The sequence below is a fragment of the Polypterus senegalus genome, chromosome 5, assembly GCF_016835505.1.
Source record: "Polypterus senegalus isolate Bchr_013 chromosome 5, ASM1683550v1, whole genome shotgun sequence".
In the NCBI taxonomy this organism is placed as follows: Eukaryota; Metazoa; Chordata; class Cladistia; order Polypteriformes; family Polypteridae; genus Polypterus; species Polypterus senegalus.
In genome coordinates, this window is record NC_053158.1 from 106228047 (window position 1) to 106249328 (window position 21282).

Genomic DNA, 21282 nt, shown 5'->3' on the forward strand with positions numbered 1-21282 from the left:
GCACTTTGGCAGCTACAAAAAGCATTTAAGATTTCTTGAAATCCTCTGTTGTTTGAGATATCTAAAATACAGTTTTAGATATCTCAAATTCCTTTCATAATATTTTAAAATGTCTCTCTGCTCCATTTCAAATATCTTTGAATGTATTTCAAGATATCAAAACATTTTAAGATATCTTTAAAAATACACTAAATTCTTCATGTTTCAGATATCTACAATATATTTTCCCAATTTTCAGATATCTACAATAAAATTTAAGATATCTGAAATACATTTCTAGATATCTCAAAATCACTTCCTGCTCATTTTGAGATATATCAAATACATTTGAAGATATCCTATAATAAACATGAAGTCCCATTGAATGAAGAGGCAGTTTTACAAACTGTGATTTTGATATTTTGTATCTTGAAATGCATTCAATCAATTTAAGATACCTGAAAATTCATCTGAGATATCCTGAAATGTATACACAGTTATTCTGAGATATCTGAAAATGTATTTGAGATATCTTAAAGAACTTATTTTAAGATATCTCAAAGGGAATTTCAGATAATTTAAAAAGTAAATTGCATTTTAAGATATCTGAAATTCATTTTGAGATCTCTAAATGTTAATTTGGCTTTCCATAGAAGTGCACAATAATGAAATGATTGCATTGACAGAAAATAAAAAGTCAACAAGAGACTCGTTTGTTTTAATTGCTCTTAAAACAGAGTACAGTAAATGAAAGAAATCACAAAATATTTCAAAACAGCTGGCAGTATCTTAACATCAACCCAAAATATAGTACAGAGAGCCTACAGATTGAGACAGAAGATGAGGATATGGGTAAATTCCTTACTTTATTAGAGATTATTGCTAGACATGATCCCAAGGTAAAAAAATGGCAAAACAAAGAAATGCAACATACGAAGGTCACTGTACAAACTTCAATAATAAATGAAGTCAAGGAAAGTAAGTCTATTAGCATAATGGTAGATGAGACAAAAAGATAACAGCAAAAAGGAACAACTGTCATTTCTGCTAGGATACTACTACAGTCAGGCAGTACATGAAAGTTTCCTACATTCTGAAATAACTCAGCATCTGAAAGCTCCCTCACCTTCAGAGAAAATAATTACATTTCTCTCTCATTTCGAAACTTCAACAAACTATCTGGAAACTACTAGAAGTGTCATTGATAGCAAGTTCTTTCTGGCAGATATTGCAAAAATCATTTACTAGTCTTTTCAAAGATTTGAGAGATGAGAAGTCCACTCTTTTGATCTTGACAAAACTACTTGTGGCAAAAAAGTCAAATACATTTTTCGCCGTTTCCAACAGTTGATAAAGCTCAGTTTGAACTACAACTAATAGGCTTGAAAAGCAAAGATATGTGGTCTTCAACATTTCCAACTTTAACCATGAATAACAAATGGACGAAACTTTCCAAATGTCAAAAAGAGGACTAACAGATTTTCGAAACGTGGAACTGCCTTCCAGACTATTGTTGTCACTCAAAATATTAGCGTTCTGCATTTTGACAATTTTTGGGTCCACTTATTTTTGTGAGCAGGCATTCTCCAACATGAATAATATCAAAAGCAAGCTAAGAAGTCAGCTTAATGATGTAAGCTTGGAATTCCTTTAACAATTGAAGACTTTTAACTACTCACCAACCATGAAACAACTCTGTGTGGAAATGCAGTGTCAAAAGTCTCATTAAATTGTTTTTCTTTATCTTCTGTAAGTACCTGAAAGTTTGTTTTTGTGTTAATTGCATTTATATCCATATCGCATAATAAAAATCATATTTCAAACCCCCTTCTCTACCCATTGCGGCTCTTTCTAAATCTGGGGTCAAACATTTAAGATAAAATGTTTCTTTGCTTTAAAATGGTTGCCGTCCCTGCAATAGCCATCCGGGCCATCACACTAAATATCTCCTGGAGGTGCTCCTGGGCATCATAGCAACCAGATAAATATAATTGAGGTTCCCATGATATCTAAAAAACACAAAATGATGGTGCCAATGAAAAAATAACGTTAGATGATGCTTGATGCAACTGAAATGGCTATTAAAATATAAGCAAAATAAAAATTCATAACAGTCAGGAAAAAAAACATAGTAGCCACTGTTATTATCTTTCTACATTTCACTCATCTGGCAGGAGTTAACTGGAATTTTAAGGAGAATTAAAGCATTATGTGGCATATTAAAAATGTGCCCTGGATATGGGCAAGTGGCCCAGTTCTTACAGTTTCCACAATAACTAGAAAGGGTGTGCTCACTTACAGTCACTGCACTAGACTTTTAAGGATTCTTGTGTAATAATCATCTACTGCTGTTTCATCTGCTTAATAAAGAAGTGTTATAGCCACATAGAGTTCATGTAGAAGAATAGCTGCCAGCTTCACTTAAAATAAAATTTATTGTATGACTCATTGTAGTTTTTCAAATGTTTCATAGCAAAAACAGTTGTTGATGAAGACTATCTACCTGATAGGTCAAGAGAAAAATATTTTGTTTGTCTAATACAATCTAATTGTATTTAAGAAACTGTACTTCTAACACATCAAGACTGGCTTAAGAGATCAGCTACTGTAGCTGTACAGTAATTTACCCTAAGATCATTGCATTGCAATATGCCAGGCTTCCTGTTGCTAATGGAGTACCAGGGGAACAGAAAGAATTTTGCAATTAAAGTGATGTTGATGAAAAGAAAATCCTGTTACCTAATACTTGCCACATGTTTCACCTTTCTAAGTTACAGTTTAAAGCTTTGTAAATTACATCCTGGAACAATTTATCTCATATTAAAACAATTTATTGATGTAGCAATTTTTCAATGTTCACTGTCAATAAACATGATGTCACACTTGTTTTCCACATCTACCTATGTGGGCACTGTTCCTTATCAGCATTGCAGATTTTGGTTGTACTACATTCCATGTCACTGATTTCTCTGCTCTCCTTTTTGTGGACAGCTTTCATAATGTCAAAGCTAATGCTGTGTACCATGACCACATTTCACTAACCCTCCTGCTCAGGATTAAATTACTGACTACAAAACTTCCACATCAAACATAGTGGGCTTCTTTTTTCAGTAGCATGTTGAAATATTTCACCCGTAGCTTTCTCACATGAGATGTTAAGTTTTAATATAAGTTTGAGCAAATGCTGATCAGCCTGCATCCAGATTCTTTCACAAAAGTTGCCACACTGAACTCTTGTAGATATTATCAATTCATCTTAAAAGCATCAAAAAAGTATTGCTGTATTTACATTCAAAACAGCATTTTCACTCAGTTTCTGAGGTTAACTATCATAACACATTCAATTCACAAATTCAATGTTTATTATGATTATAAAGGTTTCATGGCTTAAGGCCGGGATGTCCAGCTCTGATCCTGAAGGGCTACAGTGGCTAAAGGTTTTCATTTTAACCATTTTCTTAATCAGTGACCAGTTTTTGCCAACACTAATTTAACTGATTTGCTATTTCTTACCATTTACTAAAACAAAAAAAATAAATACCCCAAAATCTCAAAAATGCCATGATGGATTTGCTTGAAATTTGTTGATGTTCTAAAAAAAGAAAATTAGCTGACATGTTTTTTACTTTCAATACATTTTTTAGTTTTTGATATCTTTTAATTTTATATATATACTGTATATGCTCTGGGCCATGAACAGGCTTTATGTAAATGAAGACAGAGCAGAAGTGATTGACAGACCACTGCTAGCCAACAGAGTACATGGATAACTGAAGAAGGGGTGCTGTCCTGAACATGAAAAATGAGATGCGATCATGTTATGACATGGAAACAGAAAGTTTGGTGAAGCTCAGAGAAAAAAAAATCTGTACTTGGGGGAATGGCATAAACAAATGAAAATAAAAAAACATCTAATAAATAATCCTGCACTGCTGCATTATAAGATGCTATTAATAACATGCTGGTCAACAGTGGGGGGTTAACTGCATTGATGCACAAATCCAAAGCACTCCAAGCATTGTGGACCTGGGACTTGGACCTGGGACCTCCTTACTCTGTGGCGGCAATGCTACATCTACACTACCTGTGTTGATCTGTAACGCAGCAGTGTTATCACTGTGACACCTGCATGGATATCAAATATAACCAAATGAAAATGAAACATGCAAACACGTACATGCATGAAAACATCTTTATTTTGTACTGACTGATATTTGAACTTCCGTTTTTACATATTCACACCACCATATCATTTGAACAATTTAATTTTTCTTTAGTTTTACTCTTGAATAAAAGCACACTAAATTTTTTTATATCTTTTGTGAAAGTGTTTATTTAATATTTGGACTTTAATCATTACAAATTCTGCACTTCACATCAACATTATGTCATTACTATAATGTATGGAAAAACTTTTGATTTTAGCTTTTTTTAGATTTTTTTTCAACATGTCTATCCTCACATTTCTTAGGTCACCCTGTATTTACACAGATTGTTGTAGACACAAAACACACATTAAATATAAGTATTTCAAATAATGATATATCATTTACCTATATAGTTCCTTATAACTCCTTGCTAGACACAATCTTATATGCAAATTTAAGCTGGAAGTGAGAATAGAGAGAATTTGTGTCAGGGAGAGCATACAGCTGGCCGTGGGGTTAGGGTAAGTGCAGGCTGTGTGCCATTAAATGACATATTTCCAAAAACAAAGCACTTATCAATGGGCAATTGGTGAGGTGATAAAGGCATACAGATTTCCTCATATATGTCAGGAGAATTACATTTTTCACAGTCTTTTAGGGAAACTATTTTAACCCTCGTTAACACTAGAAATAAGACGACAAAACCTGTTACAGCAACAGCTGATCTTGTGACTAGTGACAGGCATCGCTGATATAAACAATGCAGCTTCAACCATGCAAAACAAACAAAAACAAGCAAAATCCATCAACAACTGAAAGAAAAACAAACAAGATGACATGTCACCTTCCTAATATATTTTAAGGGATAAAAAATGCACAGAAAATGGCAAAATAGCAAACAAAAATCTCAAAACTCAAATTACCACACAGATCAGTGAAAGGAGTGATCATAGATGAAACATTTGGCCTTTAATGCCAATAGTGGGTGAAGGTGGCAGGGACACCGGGAGCCACAAGGTGAGGCTCTATCCAGGCATGACTTTTTAAGCTACAGACCTGCCAGTGACCTGGATATAATTTCTGGAAGCACAGAAAGTGGTACGTAATGGTGAACTGACCCACGTTATACCCAGAACTCTGTAAATTTTGAGTTCTACTAACAAGTGCTGATAGGAGCTCAACTAATAGAAAGAAGAGTGGCCAGAACTGTAATAAGAGAGGTATGGATGGTGTAAGAAAAATGTCTTTGCAATACTGTGATGGAAGTTGTATCAGGTAGCCCACTAGATAGACAGGGTATTGTCTTGTACAGGTAGGCCCAGGGTGGCAGCAGGCTAATTCTTTTTCTTTTTGCTTGTTTTGGATTTAGTATCCTCCTGTTTTTGTATAATAAAACAGGCATTATTTGTGAATATATATTGTGAAGCAACAGAATGTGTTCTTTGAGACAATATAATAAAGCATAAAGAAGGGTGAGGAACTTTTCTAAGACTACACTTTCCCTGGTCAGAATGTTTACGAACCTTTTCAATTAACAGACCAATTAATACCATCTTTATTAAAACAAACTGGAGCTTTTGCTACTAATAAGATTTAACACTAGAATTACCAGAGCCTACGAAAAAACTCATAATTCCGTTCCACCTTAAATCGCTTCTTAAATCCCTTCACACCTCTCCAGCGCCCTTTGTCTTCCAAATGTGCTGATAAAGAGAAGCTAGGAGCAGCCAGCTATTCCATCCCCCCACCAATTTAGAACGTGCACGAACTTCTCTCAGCTCATGCCTTGATTGAGTATCTGGGAGTGAAGTGGAGTTTTAGAGTGGAAATAATAGATCGTTATTTGGAACACACGCATTTCATGTCTGTTCCGTTTCTACAGTAATCTGTGTCAACACATTGGTAAAACAGAAACGTTTTTTATATTCTAGTAGTAGATGACAAAATGTAGGCATAAACTATATGATGTATGAAGCCTGAAGTCCAAATAGCAAAGAAACATTTTCACAAGAATAACACAATTGCGCTTTTATTCAAAATATAACTGCAGAAACAAAAAGCGCTTTAACATGCGACATTGACAGCAGTTTATTATAACTGCCTCCTGGTTCAATAGATCAGTTCTCGCCTTGGAATCAAAAAGTCACGAGTTCAATCCTGCACTACTCTGTTTTCAGAAGTAAACTGCTCTTAGTCTTACTGTTTTAGAATAAAAGCATACATTTGATTTCAGTCTGTAACAGCCGGTGCAATTTATGATCCTTGTAAAGGTTAGCTTTTTTTTAATTCACTTTTCATTCTCTCAGTCGCGTTCAGAATCAATCCATACAGCCCCATCTGACACGGCTGTTTTCACTAAAGACGCACTATAGCTCTGCAGTGTACCACGATGCATACTAACGCCCCCCAAAACCGGGTTCTGACACACAAATGCTGGCGAAGCTGCCTTCTTCATATCTCACCGTCACTTGCTTTTCTTTTTATTCAGTTTTATTGAGTGTTCCTGCCAGTCCCGCATGTTGCTGTATGCTGTTTCTTTTGTACTCCAGGACATGCAGAGGAAAGAATGGTAAAAAGCAGTAACCGGCGCTATATGCAATCATCAGACACTCCCCATCTGCCCGTGTCGTTCAAACACAGGAACATATATTGGTGTAAAAGTATAACAAAAGTGCACTTTTATTCAAGTGCACTTTTTCCATCGCCTTTTCCTGTAAGAAGCAATGTACACACTTCTCTCTATGCTGTGGTTTCTATTACACACCTGAAAGAAAGAGACAATATATGTGAAAATATAATCGCACTAATGCAATATTATTTGAAAGCGAACAGCGTCAGATCGGGTGTGAATTTATGCAGGAACTGGAAATTCTCTGATGTGGGACCTTCCCCCAGGGAAGAAAGTACAGTGTCAGGTGCTCATTCAGTGTAATAGAAACCATAGCACAGAGAGTGTGTACACGGCAACAAGTACACATGTCGTGAATGTAGGAAGGACGGTCCTTGCATGTGTGGGAACTGTTAATATTTGAATGTGATGATTTTATATAGCACGAAATGAAAATCGCACTTCTTAGCATTGCACCATGCAAGCTGTCGTATCAATCGCCTACTGTAACTTGCTTTCTTTTTCTTGGTTATACAGGTAGTCTTGAATAAAAGTGCACTTGTTTTGTTTGCGAAATGAAGTGTCTGCGTGCACTTTTCGTGGCATTACACGTGTATTTTTGAGCATGCCCGTTTGAGCAAACACAGTAAATAGTTGATTGAAAAGTATAACAAAACAACGGGCAGATGGAGAGTGTCTGATGATTGCATATAGCGCCGAAGTTACTGCTGTTTACCATTCTCTCTTCTGCATGCCCTGGAGTACAAAAGAAACAGAATACAGATGCGCTATAGCTCTGCGTTGTACCACGATGCATACTAACGCACCCCCCCAAAGGGTTCTGACACACAGATGCTGGCTAAGCTGCCTTCTTCGCATCTCACCGTCACTTGGTTTTCTTTTTATTCAGTTTTATTGAGTGTTCCTGCCAGTCCCCGCATGTTGCTGTATGCTGTTTCTTTTGTACTCCAGGACATGCAGAGGAGAGAATGGTAAAGAGCAGTAACTTTGGCGCTATATGCAATCATCAGACACTCTCCATCTACCCGTTGTTTTGTTATACTTTTACACCAATATATGTTCCTGTGTTTGAGCGACACGGGCAGATGGGGAGTGTCTGATTATTGCATATAGCGCAGAAGTTACTGCTCTTTACCATTCTTTCCTCTGCATGTCCTGGAGTACAAAAGAAACAGCATACAGCAGCATGCGGGGACTGGCAGGAACACTCAATAAAACTGAATAAAAAGAAAATCAAGTGACAGTGAGATACGAAGAAGGCAGCTTCGCCAGCATTTGTGTGTCAAAACCCGGTTTTGGGGCGTTACTATGCATCGTGGTACACTGCAGAGCTATAGCGCGTCTTTAGTGAAAACAGCCGTGTCAGATGGGGTTGTATGGATTGATTCTGAACGCGACTGAGAGAATGAAAAGTGAATTTAAAAAAAAAAACTAACCTTTACAAGGATCATAAATTGCACCGGCTGTTACAGACTGAAATCAAATGTATACTTTTATTCTAAAATAGTAAGACTAAGAGCAGTTTACTTCTCAAAACGGAGTAGTGCAGGATCGAACTCGTGACCTTTTGATTCCAAGGCGAGAACTGATCCCATTGCACCACAGAGGCAGTTATAATAAACTGCTGTCAATGTCGCATGTTAAAGCGGCTTTTTGTTTCTGCAGTTATATTTTGAATAAAAGCGCAATTGTTGTGTTATATTTGAACCTTTTATGAAAATGTTTCTTTGCTATTTGGACTTCAGGCTTCATACATTATATAGTTTATGCCTACATTTTGTCATCTACTACTAGAATATAAAAAATGTTTCTGTTTTAACAATGTGTTTACACAGATTACTGTAGAAAGCGAAACAGACATGAAATGCGTGTGTTCCAAATAACAATCTATTATTTCCACTCTAAAACTCCACTTTACTCCTATATACTCAATCAAGGCATGAGCTGAGAGAAGTTCGTGCACGTTCTAAATTGGTGGGGGGATGAAATAGCCGGCTGCTCCTAGCTTCTATTTATCAGCACATTTAGAAGACAAAGGACGCTGGCGGAGAGGTGTGAAGGGATTTTAGAAGCGATTTAAGGTGGGACGGAATTACGAGTTTTTTCGTAGGCTCTGGTAATTCTAGTGTTTAATAAGCTCCTAAGAGTGGCAGAAGAAAAAGCACAGGAAAACAAATAGATTAGATAATCATACTTAAAACACTACAAAATGAATGTCTGAGATATAAAGGCTCTGAAAAAACATTTTAAAGATAAACTTTCCCCTTTTTATCAACAATGCATACAAATGCTAGAATGTTAAGATTAGCAAAGCCTTTTAAGGTGTGGTCAATTTCACATTCCCATTGTTTAGGGCTTATGTTTATTCAACTGCAGCACTGGCAGGTTTAATCTTGTTTGGCATTAAACAATGCATTGTTGTTTTGAGACTGGTCTGGTCTTCTTGCAACTTATAGTTCAGTCAACAATCAAAAATTACTTTAGTTATATACATTAGTTTGATATACAGTGGGATGCAAAAGTTTGGGCAACCTTGTTAATAGTCATTATTTTCCTATATAAATCGTTGGTTGTTACGATAAAAAATGTCAGTTAAATATATCGTATAGGAGACACACACAGTGATATTTGAGAAGTGAAATGAAGTTTATTGGATTTACAGAAAGTGTGCAATAATTGTTCAAACAAAATCAGGCAGGTGCATACATTTGGTCACCGTTGTCATTTTATTGATTCCAAAACTTTTAGAACTAATTATTGGAACTCAAATTGGCTTGGTAAGCTCAGTGACCCCTGACCTACATACACAGGTGAATCCTATAATGAGAAAGAGTATTTAAGGGGGTCAATTGTAAGTTTCCCTCCTCCTTTAATTTTCTCTGAAGAGTAGCAACATGGGGGTCACAAAACAACTCTCAAATGTCCTGAAGACAAAGATTGTTCATCATCATGGTTTAGGGGTAGGATACAAAAAGCTGTCCCCGAGATTTAAGCTGTCTGTTTCCACAGTTAGGAACATATTGAGGAAATGGAAGACCACAGGCTCAGTTCAAGTTAAGGCTCGAAGTGGCAGACCAAGAAAGATTTGGATAGACAGAAGCGACGAATGGTGAGAACAGTCAGTCAACCCACAGACCAGCACCAAAGACCTACAACCATGGAGTCACTGTGCATCGTTCAACCATTCGGGCACTTTACACAAGGAGATGCTGTATGCGAGAGTGATGCAGAGGAAGCCTTTTCTCCGCCCACAGCACAAACAGAGCCGCTTGAGGTATGCTCAAGCACATTTGGACAAGCCAGCTTCATTTTGGAATAAGGTGCTGTGGACTGATGAAACTAAAATTGAGTTATTTGGGCATAACAAGGGCGTTATGCATGGAGGAAAAAGAACACAGCATTCCAAGAAAAACACCTGCTACCTACAGTAAAATATGGTGGTGGTTCCATCATGCTGTGGGCCTGTGTGGCCAGTGCAGGGACTGGGAATCTTGTCAAAGTTGAGGGATGCATGGATTCCACTCAGTATCAGCAGATTCTGTAGACCAAAGTCCAGGAATCAGTGACAAAGCTGAAGCTGCGCCGGGGCTGGATCTTTCAACAAGACAACGACCCGAAACACTGCTCAAAATCCACTAAGGCATTCATGCAGAGGAACAAGTACAACGTTCTGGAATGGCCATCTCAGTCCCCAGACCTGAATATAATTGAAAATCTGTGGTGTGAGTTAAAGAGGGCTGTCCATGCTCGGAAGCCATCAAACCTGAATGAACTAGAGATGTTTTGTAAAGAGGAATGGTCCAAAATACCTTCAACCACAATCCAGACTCTCATTGGAACCTACAGGAAGCGTTTAGAGGCTGTAATTTCTGCAAAAGGCGGATCTACTAAATATTGATTTCATTTCTTTTTTGTGGTGCCCAAATTTATGCACCTGCCTGATTTTGTTTGAACAATTATTGCACACTTTCTGTAAATCCAATAAACTTCATTTCACTTCTCAAATATCACTGTGTATGTCTCCTATATGATATATTTAACTGACATTTTTTATCGTAACAACCAACGATTTATACAGGAAAATAATGACTATTAACAAGGTTGCCCAAACCTTTGCATCCCACTGTATATTGTCATGAAATTTGCATTTGTCTATTTTGTTATCTGCATTTCTGCATACACTATATGGGCAAAGGTTTTTGGACACCTGATTATCACACTTATATGAGCTTGTTTTGACACCCGGGCCAGTGCCACCATTAAGGCAAAATAGGCATTTGGCTAGGGAGTAGGTCATAATGGGGGGACCCAGCCGAATGGGTTAGCTGCCAAACAGTCGTTTGGCGCACTAATAGGGTTGGTCTAGAGTGCAAAATAACCTAGTACCGGCACTGTGGACACCTCATTCCAAAACAATGGTATTTATATGGAGTTGGCACTCTTTGTAGCTATAAGTTTCTGCTCTTTGGTGAAGGTTTTTTACAAGATTCTGCAGTGTTTGTGCAAATTTTTGTCCATTCAGCCAAAAAAGCATTTATGTGGTAAGGTATTTGGCTGAGTAAGATGACCTGGTTAACAACTGGCACTCCAATTTATCATAAATGTGCTCAGGAGGAGACAAATTTAAGGGAACAAGCCCCGAACCAAGTAGGAGCCGAAAATGGCTGCATTAGAGGCTTGGCAGAGCATCACCAGAAAAGATGATCAGAACTTTGTAATGTCTATGAATCGCATACTTCAACCAATGCAACAAAGTACTAAATATGACTGCTTTAATATACCTGCCACTAGTAAATCCAAAACACGATGGCGCCCTGCAATGGGAAGACCATGTAGAAAAAAAAATTACACCAAATGAGACTGAAATGTATGCAAATATACTTAAGTTAAAGTCTGCAATGTGCCCTTAAATCATGCCTGAATTGTTTATCATTGTAAACTGTGGAGTAGAGGGGCAAATAAAGGAAAAAATGTGACTTTGTGCTAAAACATTACAAAGGGCATTATTTGTCCACAATATATGAACTTGAATATTATGCAAGAGACAAAAATCTGGTAAGAACAAATACAGATTTAACCAAAAAAATGTTAAGTGGTATTTTTCTCTTGCTTTTATTGGAATATGGAATATTGTCTTTGTTTCTCTCTGTTCCATTATTTCCCTCATTTAGCATGATTTGCTTCACTCAACTGTAATTAAATCATTAGAATGGATTCTGCAGAGTTGTAATTGTTGAAAAAAGCTGGTCCAATAGGCCTCATGTACCTTGTATATAATTTTACCTTGGGGCCATTTGTTCCACCTCTTTATTAATGTGAGTTCTTGCACTTTAAATAATACTTGTGAAATGGCACTCCTTGAAAATAGTGTGAAAGAATAATAATTTGTAATCCAGAGGCATAACAAATGGTATTTCTTTGACTGAGGTAGATATGCCTTTCTTTTTGTATCTAGAAACACTAAATTTAATTTGTATGACAATAGGCCCATGGTCAGCACCTTTTTAAAGTGTACAAGCTAATGTGCACAGATGTCACAATTCTTCAGGGACAGAAAGTGGTGATTGGAGTGGATTTCAATGGACATGTTGGTGAAGGGAACAGAGTAGATGAGAAGGTGATGGGTAAGTATGGTGTCAAGGAGAGGAATGAAGAAGGTCAGATGATAGTGGATTTTGCCAAAAGGATTAACATGGCTGTGGTGAATACATCTTTTAAGAAGAGGGAGGAACATAGGGTGATGTACAAGAGTGGAGGAAGATCCACACAGGTAGATTATATCCTATGCAGGAGAGTCAATCTGAAGGAGACAAAAGACTGCAAAGTGGTGACAGGGGAAAGTGTAACTAACCAGTATAGGATGGTGGTCTGTAGGATGATGTTGGAGAAAAAGAAGAGGAAGAGAGTCAGGGCAGAGCCAAGGATCAAATGGTGGAAGTTGAAAAATGAAGACTTGAAGATGAAGAGTTGAGGGAGGAGGTAAGACAGGCACTGGGTGGCAGTGAAGAGAGTTACCAGAAAATTGGGCAACTACAGCAGATGTAGTAAGGGTGACAGCAAAAGAAGGATGCTTAACGTGACATCTCGAAAGAGGAAAAGGAAACTTGGTGGTGGAATAGGGTACAGGAGAGTATGCAGAGGAAGAGGATGGCGAAGAATAGGTGGGATAGTCAGAGAGATGCAGAAAGCAGACAAGAGTACAAGGAGATAAGGTGTAAGGTGAAGAGAGAGGTGGCGAAGGCTAATGAAAAGGTGTATGATGAGTTATATGACAGGTTGGACGCTACGGAGGGAGAAAAGGACCTGTATCGATTGGCTAGACAGAGGGACCGAGCTGGGAAAGATGTGTAGCAGGTTAGGGTGATAAAGGATAAAGATGGAAACGTACTCACAAGTGAGGAGAGTGTGTTGAGCAGATGGAAAGAGTACTTTGAGAGGCTGATGAATGAAGAGGATGAGAGAGAGAGAGAAGGTTGAATGATGTATAGTGGAAGCTAGGTAAAGAAGTGAGGTGATGGTTATTGAGCAGAAGTATGGCAAGAAAGAACACCACAGATGTTGATGGAGAAGTAAAGAGAAGGCCAGAAGGAGTTACATTGCGTCTTTGTGGACCTGGAGAAAGCATATGACAGGGTGCCTCGAGAAGAGCTTTGGTATTGTATGAGGAAGTTGGGTGTGACAGAGAAGTACGTAAAAGTTGTACAGGATATGTACGAGGGAAGTGTGAAAATGGTAAGATCTGCGGTAGGAGTGACTGATGGAAACAAGGTGGAGGTGGGATTACATCAGGGATCGTCTCTGTGCCCTTTCTTATTTGCAATGGTCATGGACAAGTTGACAGACGAGATTCGACAGGAGTCCCTGTGGACTATGATGTTTCCTGATGACATTGTGATCTGTAGAGATACTAAGGAGCAGGTTGAGGAGACCCTGGAGAGGTGGAGATATGCTCTGGAGAGGAGAGGAATGAAGGTCAGTAGGAACAAGAAAGAATACATGTGTGTAAATGAGAGGGAGGACACTGGAATGGTGAGGATGCAAGGAGTAGAGTTGGCGAAGGTGGTTCAGTTTAAATATTTGGGATCAATAGTACAGAATAATGAGGATTGTGGAAGAGCAGTGAAAAAGAGAGTGCAGGCAGGGTGGAATGGGTGGAGAAGAGTGTCAGGAGTGATTTGTGACAGACGATTATCAACAAGAGTAAAAGGCATGGTCTACAGGACAGTAGTGAGGCCAGCTATGTTATATGGGTTGGAGATGGTGGCACTGACCAGAAAGAAGGAGACAGAGCTGGAGGTAGCAGAGTTAAAGATGCTAAGATCTGCACTGGGTGTGACGAGAAAGGATAGAATTAGGAACAAGTACAATAGAGGGTCAGCTGAAGTTGGACAGCTGGGAGACAAAGTCAAAGAGGTGAGACTGCGTTCGTTTGGACATGTGCAGAGGAGATATGCTGAGTATATTGGGAGAAAAATGTTAAGAATAGAGCTGCCAAGTAAGAGGAAAAGAGGAATGCCTAAGAGGAGGTTTATGGATGTTGTGAGAGAGGACATGCAGGTGATGGGTGTAGCAGAAAAAAAGAACAGAAAGATATGGTAAAAGATGATCCACTGTGGCAACCCCTAGCAGAAGCAGCCAAAAGAAGAAGAAGATGTACCATTGCACAAAGCAGATATTGAAACTTCAATCAAATTCAATGCCTGGCCATAGTAAAATATGGTGCAGAGATACATAATTCATTAAGCAAAACATTCACATTTGATATAAAGACTAAAACATTTATATCCCTTAATTTAAAAGAGGATATAACAGTATTAGTTTAAAAAGGAAATATTTTGATGGATTTCACTGCTCAAAATTTTTTATTTGTGTATTTTTTTAATTCAGCCCAAAAGTAGTAATCATAAAAATAACAAAATGAGCATATTTTATTAGGCAGCATCACAGTTGAAAGCTGTTGATCAGCTACATTCACAAAGTAAAAAGACAATACAATATATCAGTATAGCTTTCATTTATAGAGAACTAGCAAAATACCCGCGCTTTGTTAAAGAAGCTATGAAAAAGAAAAGGAAACATTTTAAAAATAATGTAACATGATTGTCAATGTAATTGTTTAGTCACTGTTATGAGTGTTGCTGTCATATATATATAAATATATATATATATATATATATATATATATATATATATATATATATATATAAACTGATCAAAAAATTAAAGGAACACTTTGAAAACACATCAGATCTCAATGGGAAAAAGAAATCCTCCTGGATATCTATACTGATATAGACTGGGTAATGTGTTAGGAATGAAAGGATGCCACATCGTTTGATGGAAATGAAAATGATCAACCTAGAGAGCCCTGAATTCAAAGACGCCCCAAAAATCAGAGTGAAAAAATTATGTGGCAGGCTAGTCCATTTTGCCAAAATTTAATTGCAGCAACTCAAAATTGTACGCAGCACTTTGTATGGCTCCTGTGTTCTTATATACATGCCTGACAACATCGGTGCATGCTTCTAATGAGATGACAGATGGTGTTGTGGGGGATCTCCTCCCAGATCTGGACCAGGGCATCACTGAGCTCCTGGACAGTCTGAGGTGCAACCTGGTGGCATTGGATGGACCAAAACATAATGTCCCAGAGGTGTTCTATTGGATTTAGGTCAGGAAAGTGTGGTGGCCAGTCAATGGTATCAATTCCTTCATCCTCCAGGAACTGCCTGCATACTCTCACCACATGAGGCCAGGAATTGTCGTGCACCAGGAGCCACTGTACCAGCATAGGGTCTGACAATGGGTCCAAGGATTTCATCCTGATACCTAATGGCAGCCAAGGTGCCTTTGTCAAGCCTGTAGCGGTCTGTGTGACCCTCCATGGATATGCCTCCCCAGACAATCATTAACCCACCACCAAACTGCTCATGCTGAATGATGTTACAGGCAGCATAATGTTCTCCATGGCTTCTCCAGACCCTTTCACTTCTGTCACGTGCTCAGGGTGAACCTGCTCTCATCTGTAAAAAGCACAGGGCACTAGTGGTGCATCTGCCAATTCTGGTATTCTATGGCGAATGCAAATCGAGCCGCATGCTGCTGGGCAGTGAGCTCAGGGCCCATTAGAGGACATGGGGCCCTTGGGTCACCCTCATGAAGTCTTTCTGGTTGTTTGGTCAGAGACATTCACACCAGTGGCCTGCTGGAGGTCATTTTGTAGGGCCCTGGCAGTGCTCATCCTGTTCCTCCTTGCCCAAAGGAGCAGATACTGGTCCTGCTGATGGGTTATGGACCTTCTATGGCCCTCTCCAGCTCTCCTAGAATAACTGCTTGTCTCCTAGAATCTCCTCCATGCCCTTGAGACTGTGCAGGGAGACACAGCAAACCTTCTGGCAATGACACGTATTGATGTGCCATCCTGGAGAAGTTGGACTACCTGTGCAACCTCTGTAGGGTCCAGGTATCACCTCATGCTACCAGTAGTGACACTGACTGTAGCCAAATGCAAAACTAGTGAAGAAACAGTCAGAAAAGATGAGGAGGGAAAAATGTCAGTGGCCTCCACCTGTTATAAACTATTCCTGTTTTGGGGGTCATCTCATTGTTGCCCCTCTAGTGCATCTGTTTCATTAACACCACAGCAGCTGAAACTGATTAACAACCCCCTCTGCTACTTAACTGACCAGATTAATATCCCATAAGTTTCATTGACTTTATGCTATACTCTGATTAAAAAGTGTTCCTTTAATTCTTTTGAGCAGCATATATATATATATATATATATATATATATATATATATATATATATATATATATATATATATATATATATATACACACACAAACATATATACATATACAGTACACATATATACATATATACATATATACATATACTGTACACAAAGACACATATATATACATATATATAAGATCTACATATATATATACTGTATATAGCAAAATCCTTGCGCTTTGCAGCGACGAAGTACAGCTTTTAAATTTTTATTAAGAAGAAAAGAAAACCTTTTTAAACTGAGGGAAAATATACCAATAACTATCTGTTAAGGATCTCTTTGTATACCACGTTGTCAGTTCAGCACTCCGGTTGTAATATGACAAAGCTGCGCACTGAGCTTAGTTTTGAGAATGCAACGTATAGTTGTCCAGGAGAAAAGCAATGTTGCCTCAAAACAATGGCAACCTTTTGTAGGGTCTGTCCCTTTAACTTATTAATTGTCATCGCAAACCAGAGCCTTACTGGAAATTTGAGGCATTTGAATTGAAATGGGAGATCAGAGGGTATAACGGTGATGCGAGGAATACATTCAGAGTGTGGCGCTCTGCTGTTTTTTTCTGTATGTGCCTTCACACAGCTTCTCCACTGCTTTATAAACGAACGGCATATAAGGCCGTCGTTTTTCCTTGCTTCGCGGTTCTGTACTGTTTTATTGTTCGTATATTACGATTGCTATAGTTATTGTGTAGCTATTTGAGACTTACTTTACTGTTCAGGTATCCATTTACTTTATTTAATCTGCGGCTTGTACGCTATTTTTTGTTCGTTTATTACGATTATAGATATTTATTGAGTCCCTTCTTTAGATGACTGCCTGCTCATATAAGGCGCTCCGCTGGTTTTTTGTGAAGCAGCCTTTACACAGCTTCTCCGCTGTTTTATAAACAAACGACATATAAGGTCATCCTTTTTGCTTGCTTCGCCAAGGAAGCTGCCTTTTCATTTAATCCACGGGTTCTTCGCTGTTTTATTGTTCATTTATTACGATTGTTATAGTTCTCTTTATATAGCACATTGTCAGTTCAGCACTCCGGTTGTAATATGACGAAGCTGCGCAAGCTCACTCTTGAGAATGCAACGTATAGTTGTCCAGCAGAAAAGCAATCTTGCCTGAAATCAATGGCAACCTTTTGTAGGGTCTGTCCCCGAGACTTATTACTTGTCATCATGCAGCAGAGCCTTACTGGAAATTGGAGGCATCTGAATTGAAATGGGAGATCAGAGGGTATAACAGGGGTGTGAGGAATACATTGAGTGTGGAGAAACTCTAGAGACAGCGTGTGTATTAACTTGTGGATTTTTCTGTGAGTATTTGGCGGCAGCGTGACGAAGTTGCTACCACAAGACCGCGTTAGCTGTGGAGCTCAGCTCGGAGCATATTCTTTTCCTACCTTGTCAATTGTGTAATGCGTTTTTTGAACAGGTTTGATGCATGGAAGTGATCACTCGTACTGCGTTCAGTCAGTTCACGTGAGCTGCTCTCTTGTGTGATGTTGCGATGTCCACGGCTTTATTTAATGTTAGCTAAGACCTGGCACTTACAAGTTTCTCGCTACAGCAATTTTAACTCCATTACAAAGTGATCCAAAGTCTCATTTATACCTCGTGTCTTCTCATTAAACTTGTATCTCATGAATAAAGTATTCGACGAAGGCATGACAAACGGCAGCGGGAGCGTGTCCATAAACTTAATTTAAACTTACAGTTTACACCGTGCTTTGTTTCCGCAGTAGCTGCACGTATGAATAAGCTTGTATACGTTTTTCTTCAGTGCTCTTTGGGAGCTCTTCCTTATTTTCTATGTACTGCGTTCACAGTCAGTTCATGTGATTACGTGGGAGGCGTGATGATGTTACATGCAGCTCCGCCCCCCACGGCCATCGAGCTAAAGTCCATTACAGTATATGGAGAAAAATAGGTTCCAGTTATGACCATTACGCGTAGAATTTCAAAATGAATCCTGCCCATCTTTTGTAAGTAAGCTGAAAGGAATGAGCCTGCCAAATATCAGCCTTCTACCTACACAGGAAGTTGGAGAATGAGTGAGTGAGTGAGTGAGTATTAGTATAGATTAAAAGGAAATGTCTAACACTATTCTTCTTCATTCTCCATTAGAATGAAGTAATAATTGTTAAAATGGAGAACACATCCACCAAAAGTTTCACTGGAAGCATTGTGACAAGTCGCAGGGTTATGCCTTTACCTAAAATTGCTCCTAAGGTCCTTTTAACATCGCTTCTATAATTTAGCCTGGTCACTTAGAGGTATCAATGAGCAGTATTGTGAGGTAAAGAGTAAGGGTGAGGTAAAGGGTAAAATCCCATTCTACAACAGTAAACATATAAACCCTTTTGGAATCAGTTTTTTAAAGGAATACTTGCTGATATTGTGCTTGAGAATGGTGATGTGTTGCATGTAGGTCAAATAAGCAAGTCTGAATTTCACTGTATTTTCTACATGTGACAATACACTTGTACTATAAAAGTTAAAATCAGTATGCATTCACATTCATCTTAACCCCTTCCCAGGAAAACAGTGCATATCTTTGCACTGTGCAATGAATGGAGATTATCCAACTCACCTTCAGTGGAGAACTATAACTAGACAAGATATGGACGTGTACAGTTTTATTGAAATGTGAGTAAATGGCTAAACCCAAGCAGTAAAGAAAGTTGCCACAAAGACTGTAATCCATAATCCATGGAAGAATTTGTATTATTCTCACATTGATTGTAGACACTTTCTATTATATTATAGATATGTTTAACACAAAAAAATCAAATACTGTACTTGATTTAAACAGCAACAAAAAAATCTGGCAGGAAATAACTATGAAAATGGTATAGCAGTGCCTAAGGGCTTACATATTTATTCAAGTGATTTTTGCAGCTGTTCTTGAGAGCAAAGTATTAGAGTCATGTTACTAGTCACATCCAGATGTTGGGCATGGAAGCTTGATGCAAACTCTCCCTGACAACACTTCTTCTTTCATAATTTTACTTAATGTTTTGAGTGTGCTACATTTCAATAATTTATGTAAGGTTTTATAACATAGAATGCACACAATGCCTCCAAAAAGGAGTACTGAAGTGAAAATCTAAACATAAAAGAAGAGAAGCTTCACCAAGCCATTCACAATCAAAGGTGGATCGTGGGGACGCGGACATAGATAGAAAATATTCAATATGTATTATGAGATTGTGTGCCATAGATATACAAATGATCAGAGCAGGGTTCTAAAACCATACCTAACCAGAGAGGCAGGATCAATGAACCCTAAGAAATTAGTTTTCTTTTGTCAAAGATTCCTTTTCTTTTAGAAAACATAGTTCAGACACTACGATTTCAGAAATGACCATACCAACACATGCCTTCATAACAACAGAAACAAAATGGCGATGTTGATGATTATCACCATCAGAATCCTTAAAAAGCTAAAAAATTACTGCAAAATAGTAAAATTATTTAATTCCTGGAAGTATAAAATCAATCAGAAAGAAATTAAATTGTACAATCTTGGATAACTATGCAAATGAATAACTGCCATGACTCTTCCCTGTATATAAATCTCTAAATCATTGGTTAGAATAGTGCACTATTAAGTGTTACTGTTATGGTACCACTGCATGGGACAATGCAAGTCTGAGATGTTGCTGTCAGTTGCACGCTGATAAGACAATCATATGTTTCCACCATGTTTAAACTACAGAATTTTGGTAGTTTTATTACTACTTACTGTAAGGAACAGCACTAGCCAATGTGGAAACATTTTATTATAATCTGATAAAAATACTTTGTATATAGATAAAGAAAGTAAAGCTGATGTTAAAAGAACACTGTATTTAGAACTTATAGGGGACTGATATATTTTTGAAGATGCAAATCACCACCTGATAAATCAATGGATTCACTAGAATAAAAAAATCATGGAAACAGAATTACCATCTAGATAGCTGCTAAAACTTAATCTAAAATTCTACCAATGATCATAAGTCTAAAATTCTACCAATGACCATAAGTGCTACTGTAACTTGCCTTAAGTTTCTGAATCACCTCAGGCTTTTTCCATCTCATTGGTGAATTTTCATATTTCTCATAATATTCCAGCACCTCCTGAAAAACAACATAACATTATAAAAAAACATGGATAAATTACACCAACCTGTTCTGCTACATTGTATCATTGTACACAAGTTTAAAATCAGGATGCTATCTAGACTGTAACAGTTAAATAATCAAGGTGTAGAAAAAAATGGCTATATTTACATAAACATCTTATTTCACCATTAGACAGCATCTTCTTTTATACTTTCCAGTGTGATAAGGCATTTATTGAGAGTTAAAGATATTTCATACAAAGCCTAGTACATTTTAATGACACAGAGCATCTCCTAAATATTTTTTCTAAACAGAAAAAAAAATCCTCATAGTTAAAGTTGAACAGAAGGTATGGATCACAATTCAAGACATCTGCATGAAGGTTTCGGCCCACATTCTGGTATTAGGATATAGCAGATTTTATACTATAATTATAGTATAATTCATACCATAATAAAAAGATAATTAAAAGATTAAAAAAAAAAATTTTAAAAATTAGAAATTTACCCTCCTGGCACATTTTAAAGTTTCATATATCTAATTTGAAACTAGTCTAGAGTAGTACATATTTTCATCCAGCCAGTTCCCCACCTCCTATTTTCATGGAATAGGAAGAGGAATATGAA

General features: G+C 37.7%; 1 protein-coding gene across 1 annotated transcript in view; it reads right to left on the bottom strand.

Annotated features, from left to right (window-relative positions):
• acad11 (acyl-CoA dehydrogenase family, member 11) overlaps positions 1–21282 on the bottom strand; it is a 559410-nt gene that overhangs the window by 413948 nt on the left and 124180 nt on the right. The window contains 1 exon segment of the mRNA XM_039754106.1: positions 20594–20671. Coding sequence (XP_039610040.1) covers positions 20594–20671 — 78 coding nt within the window.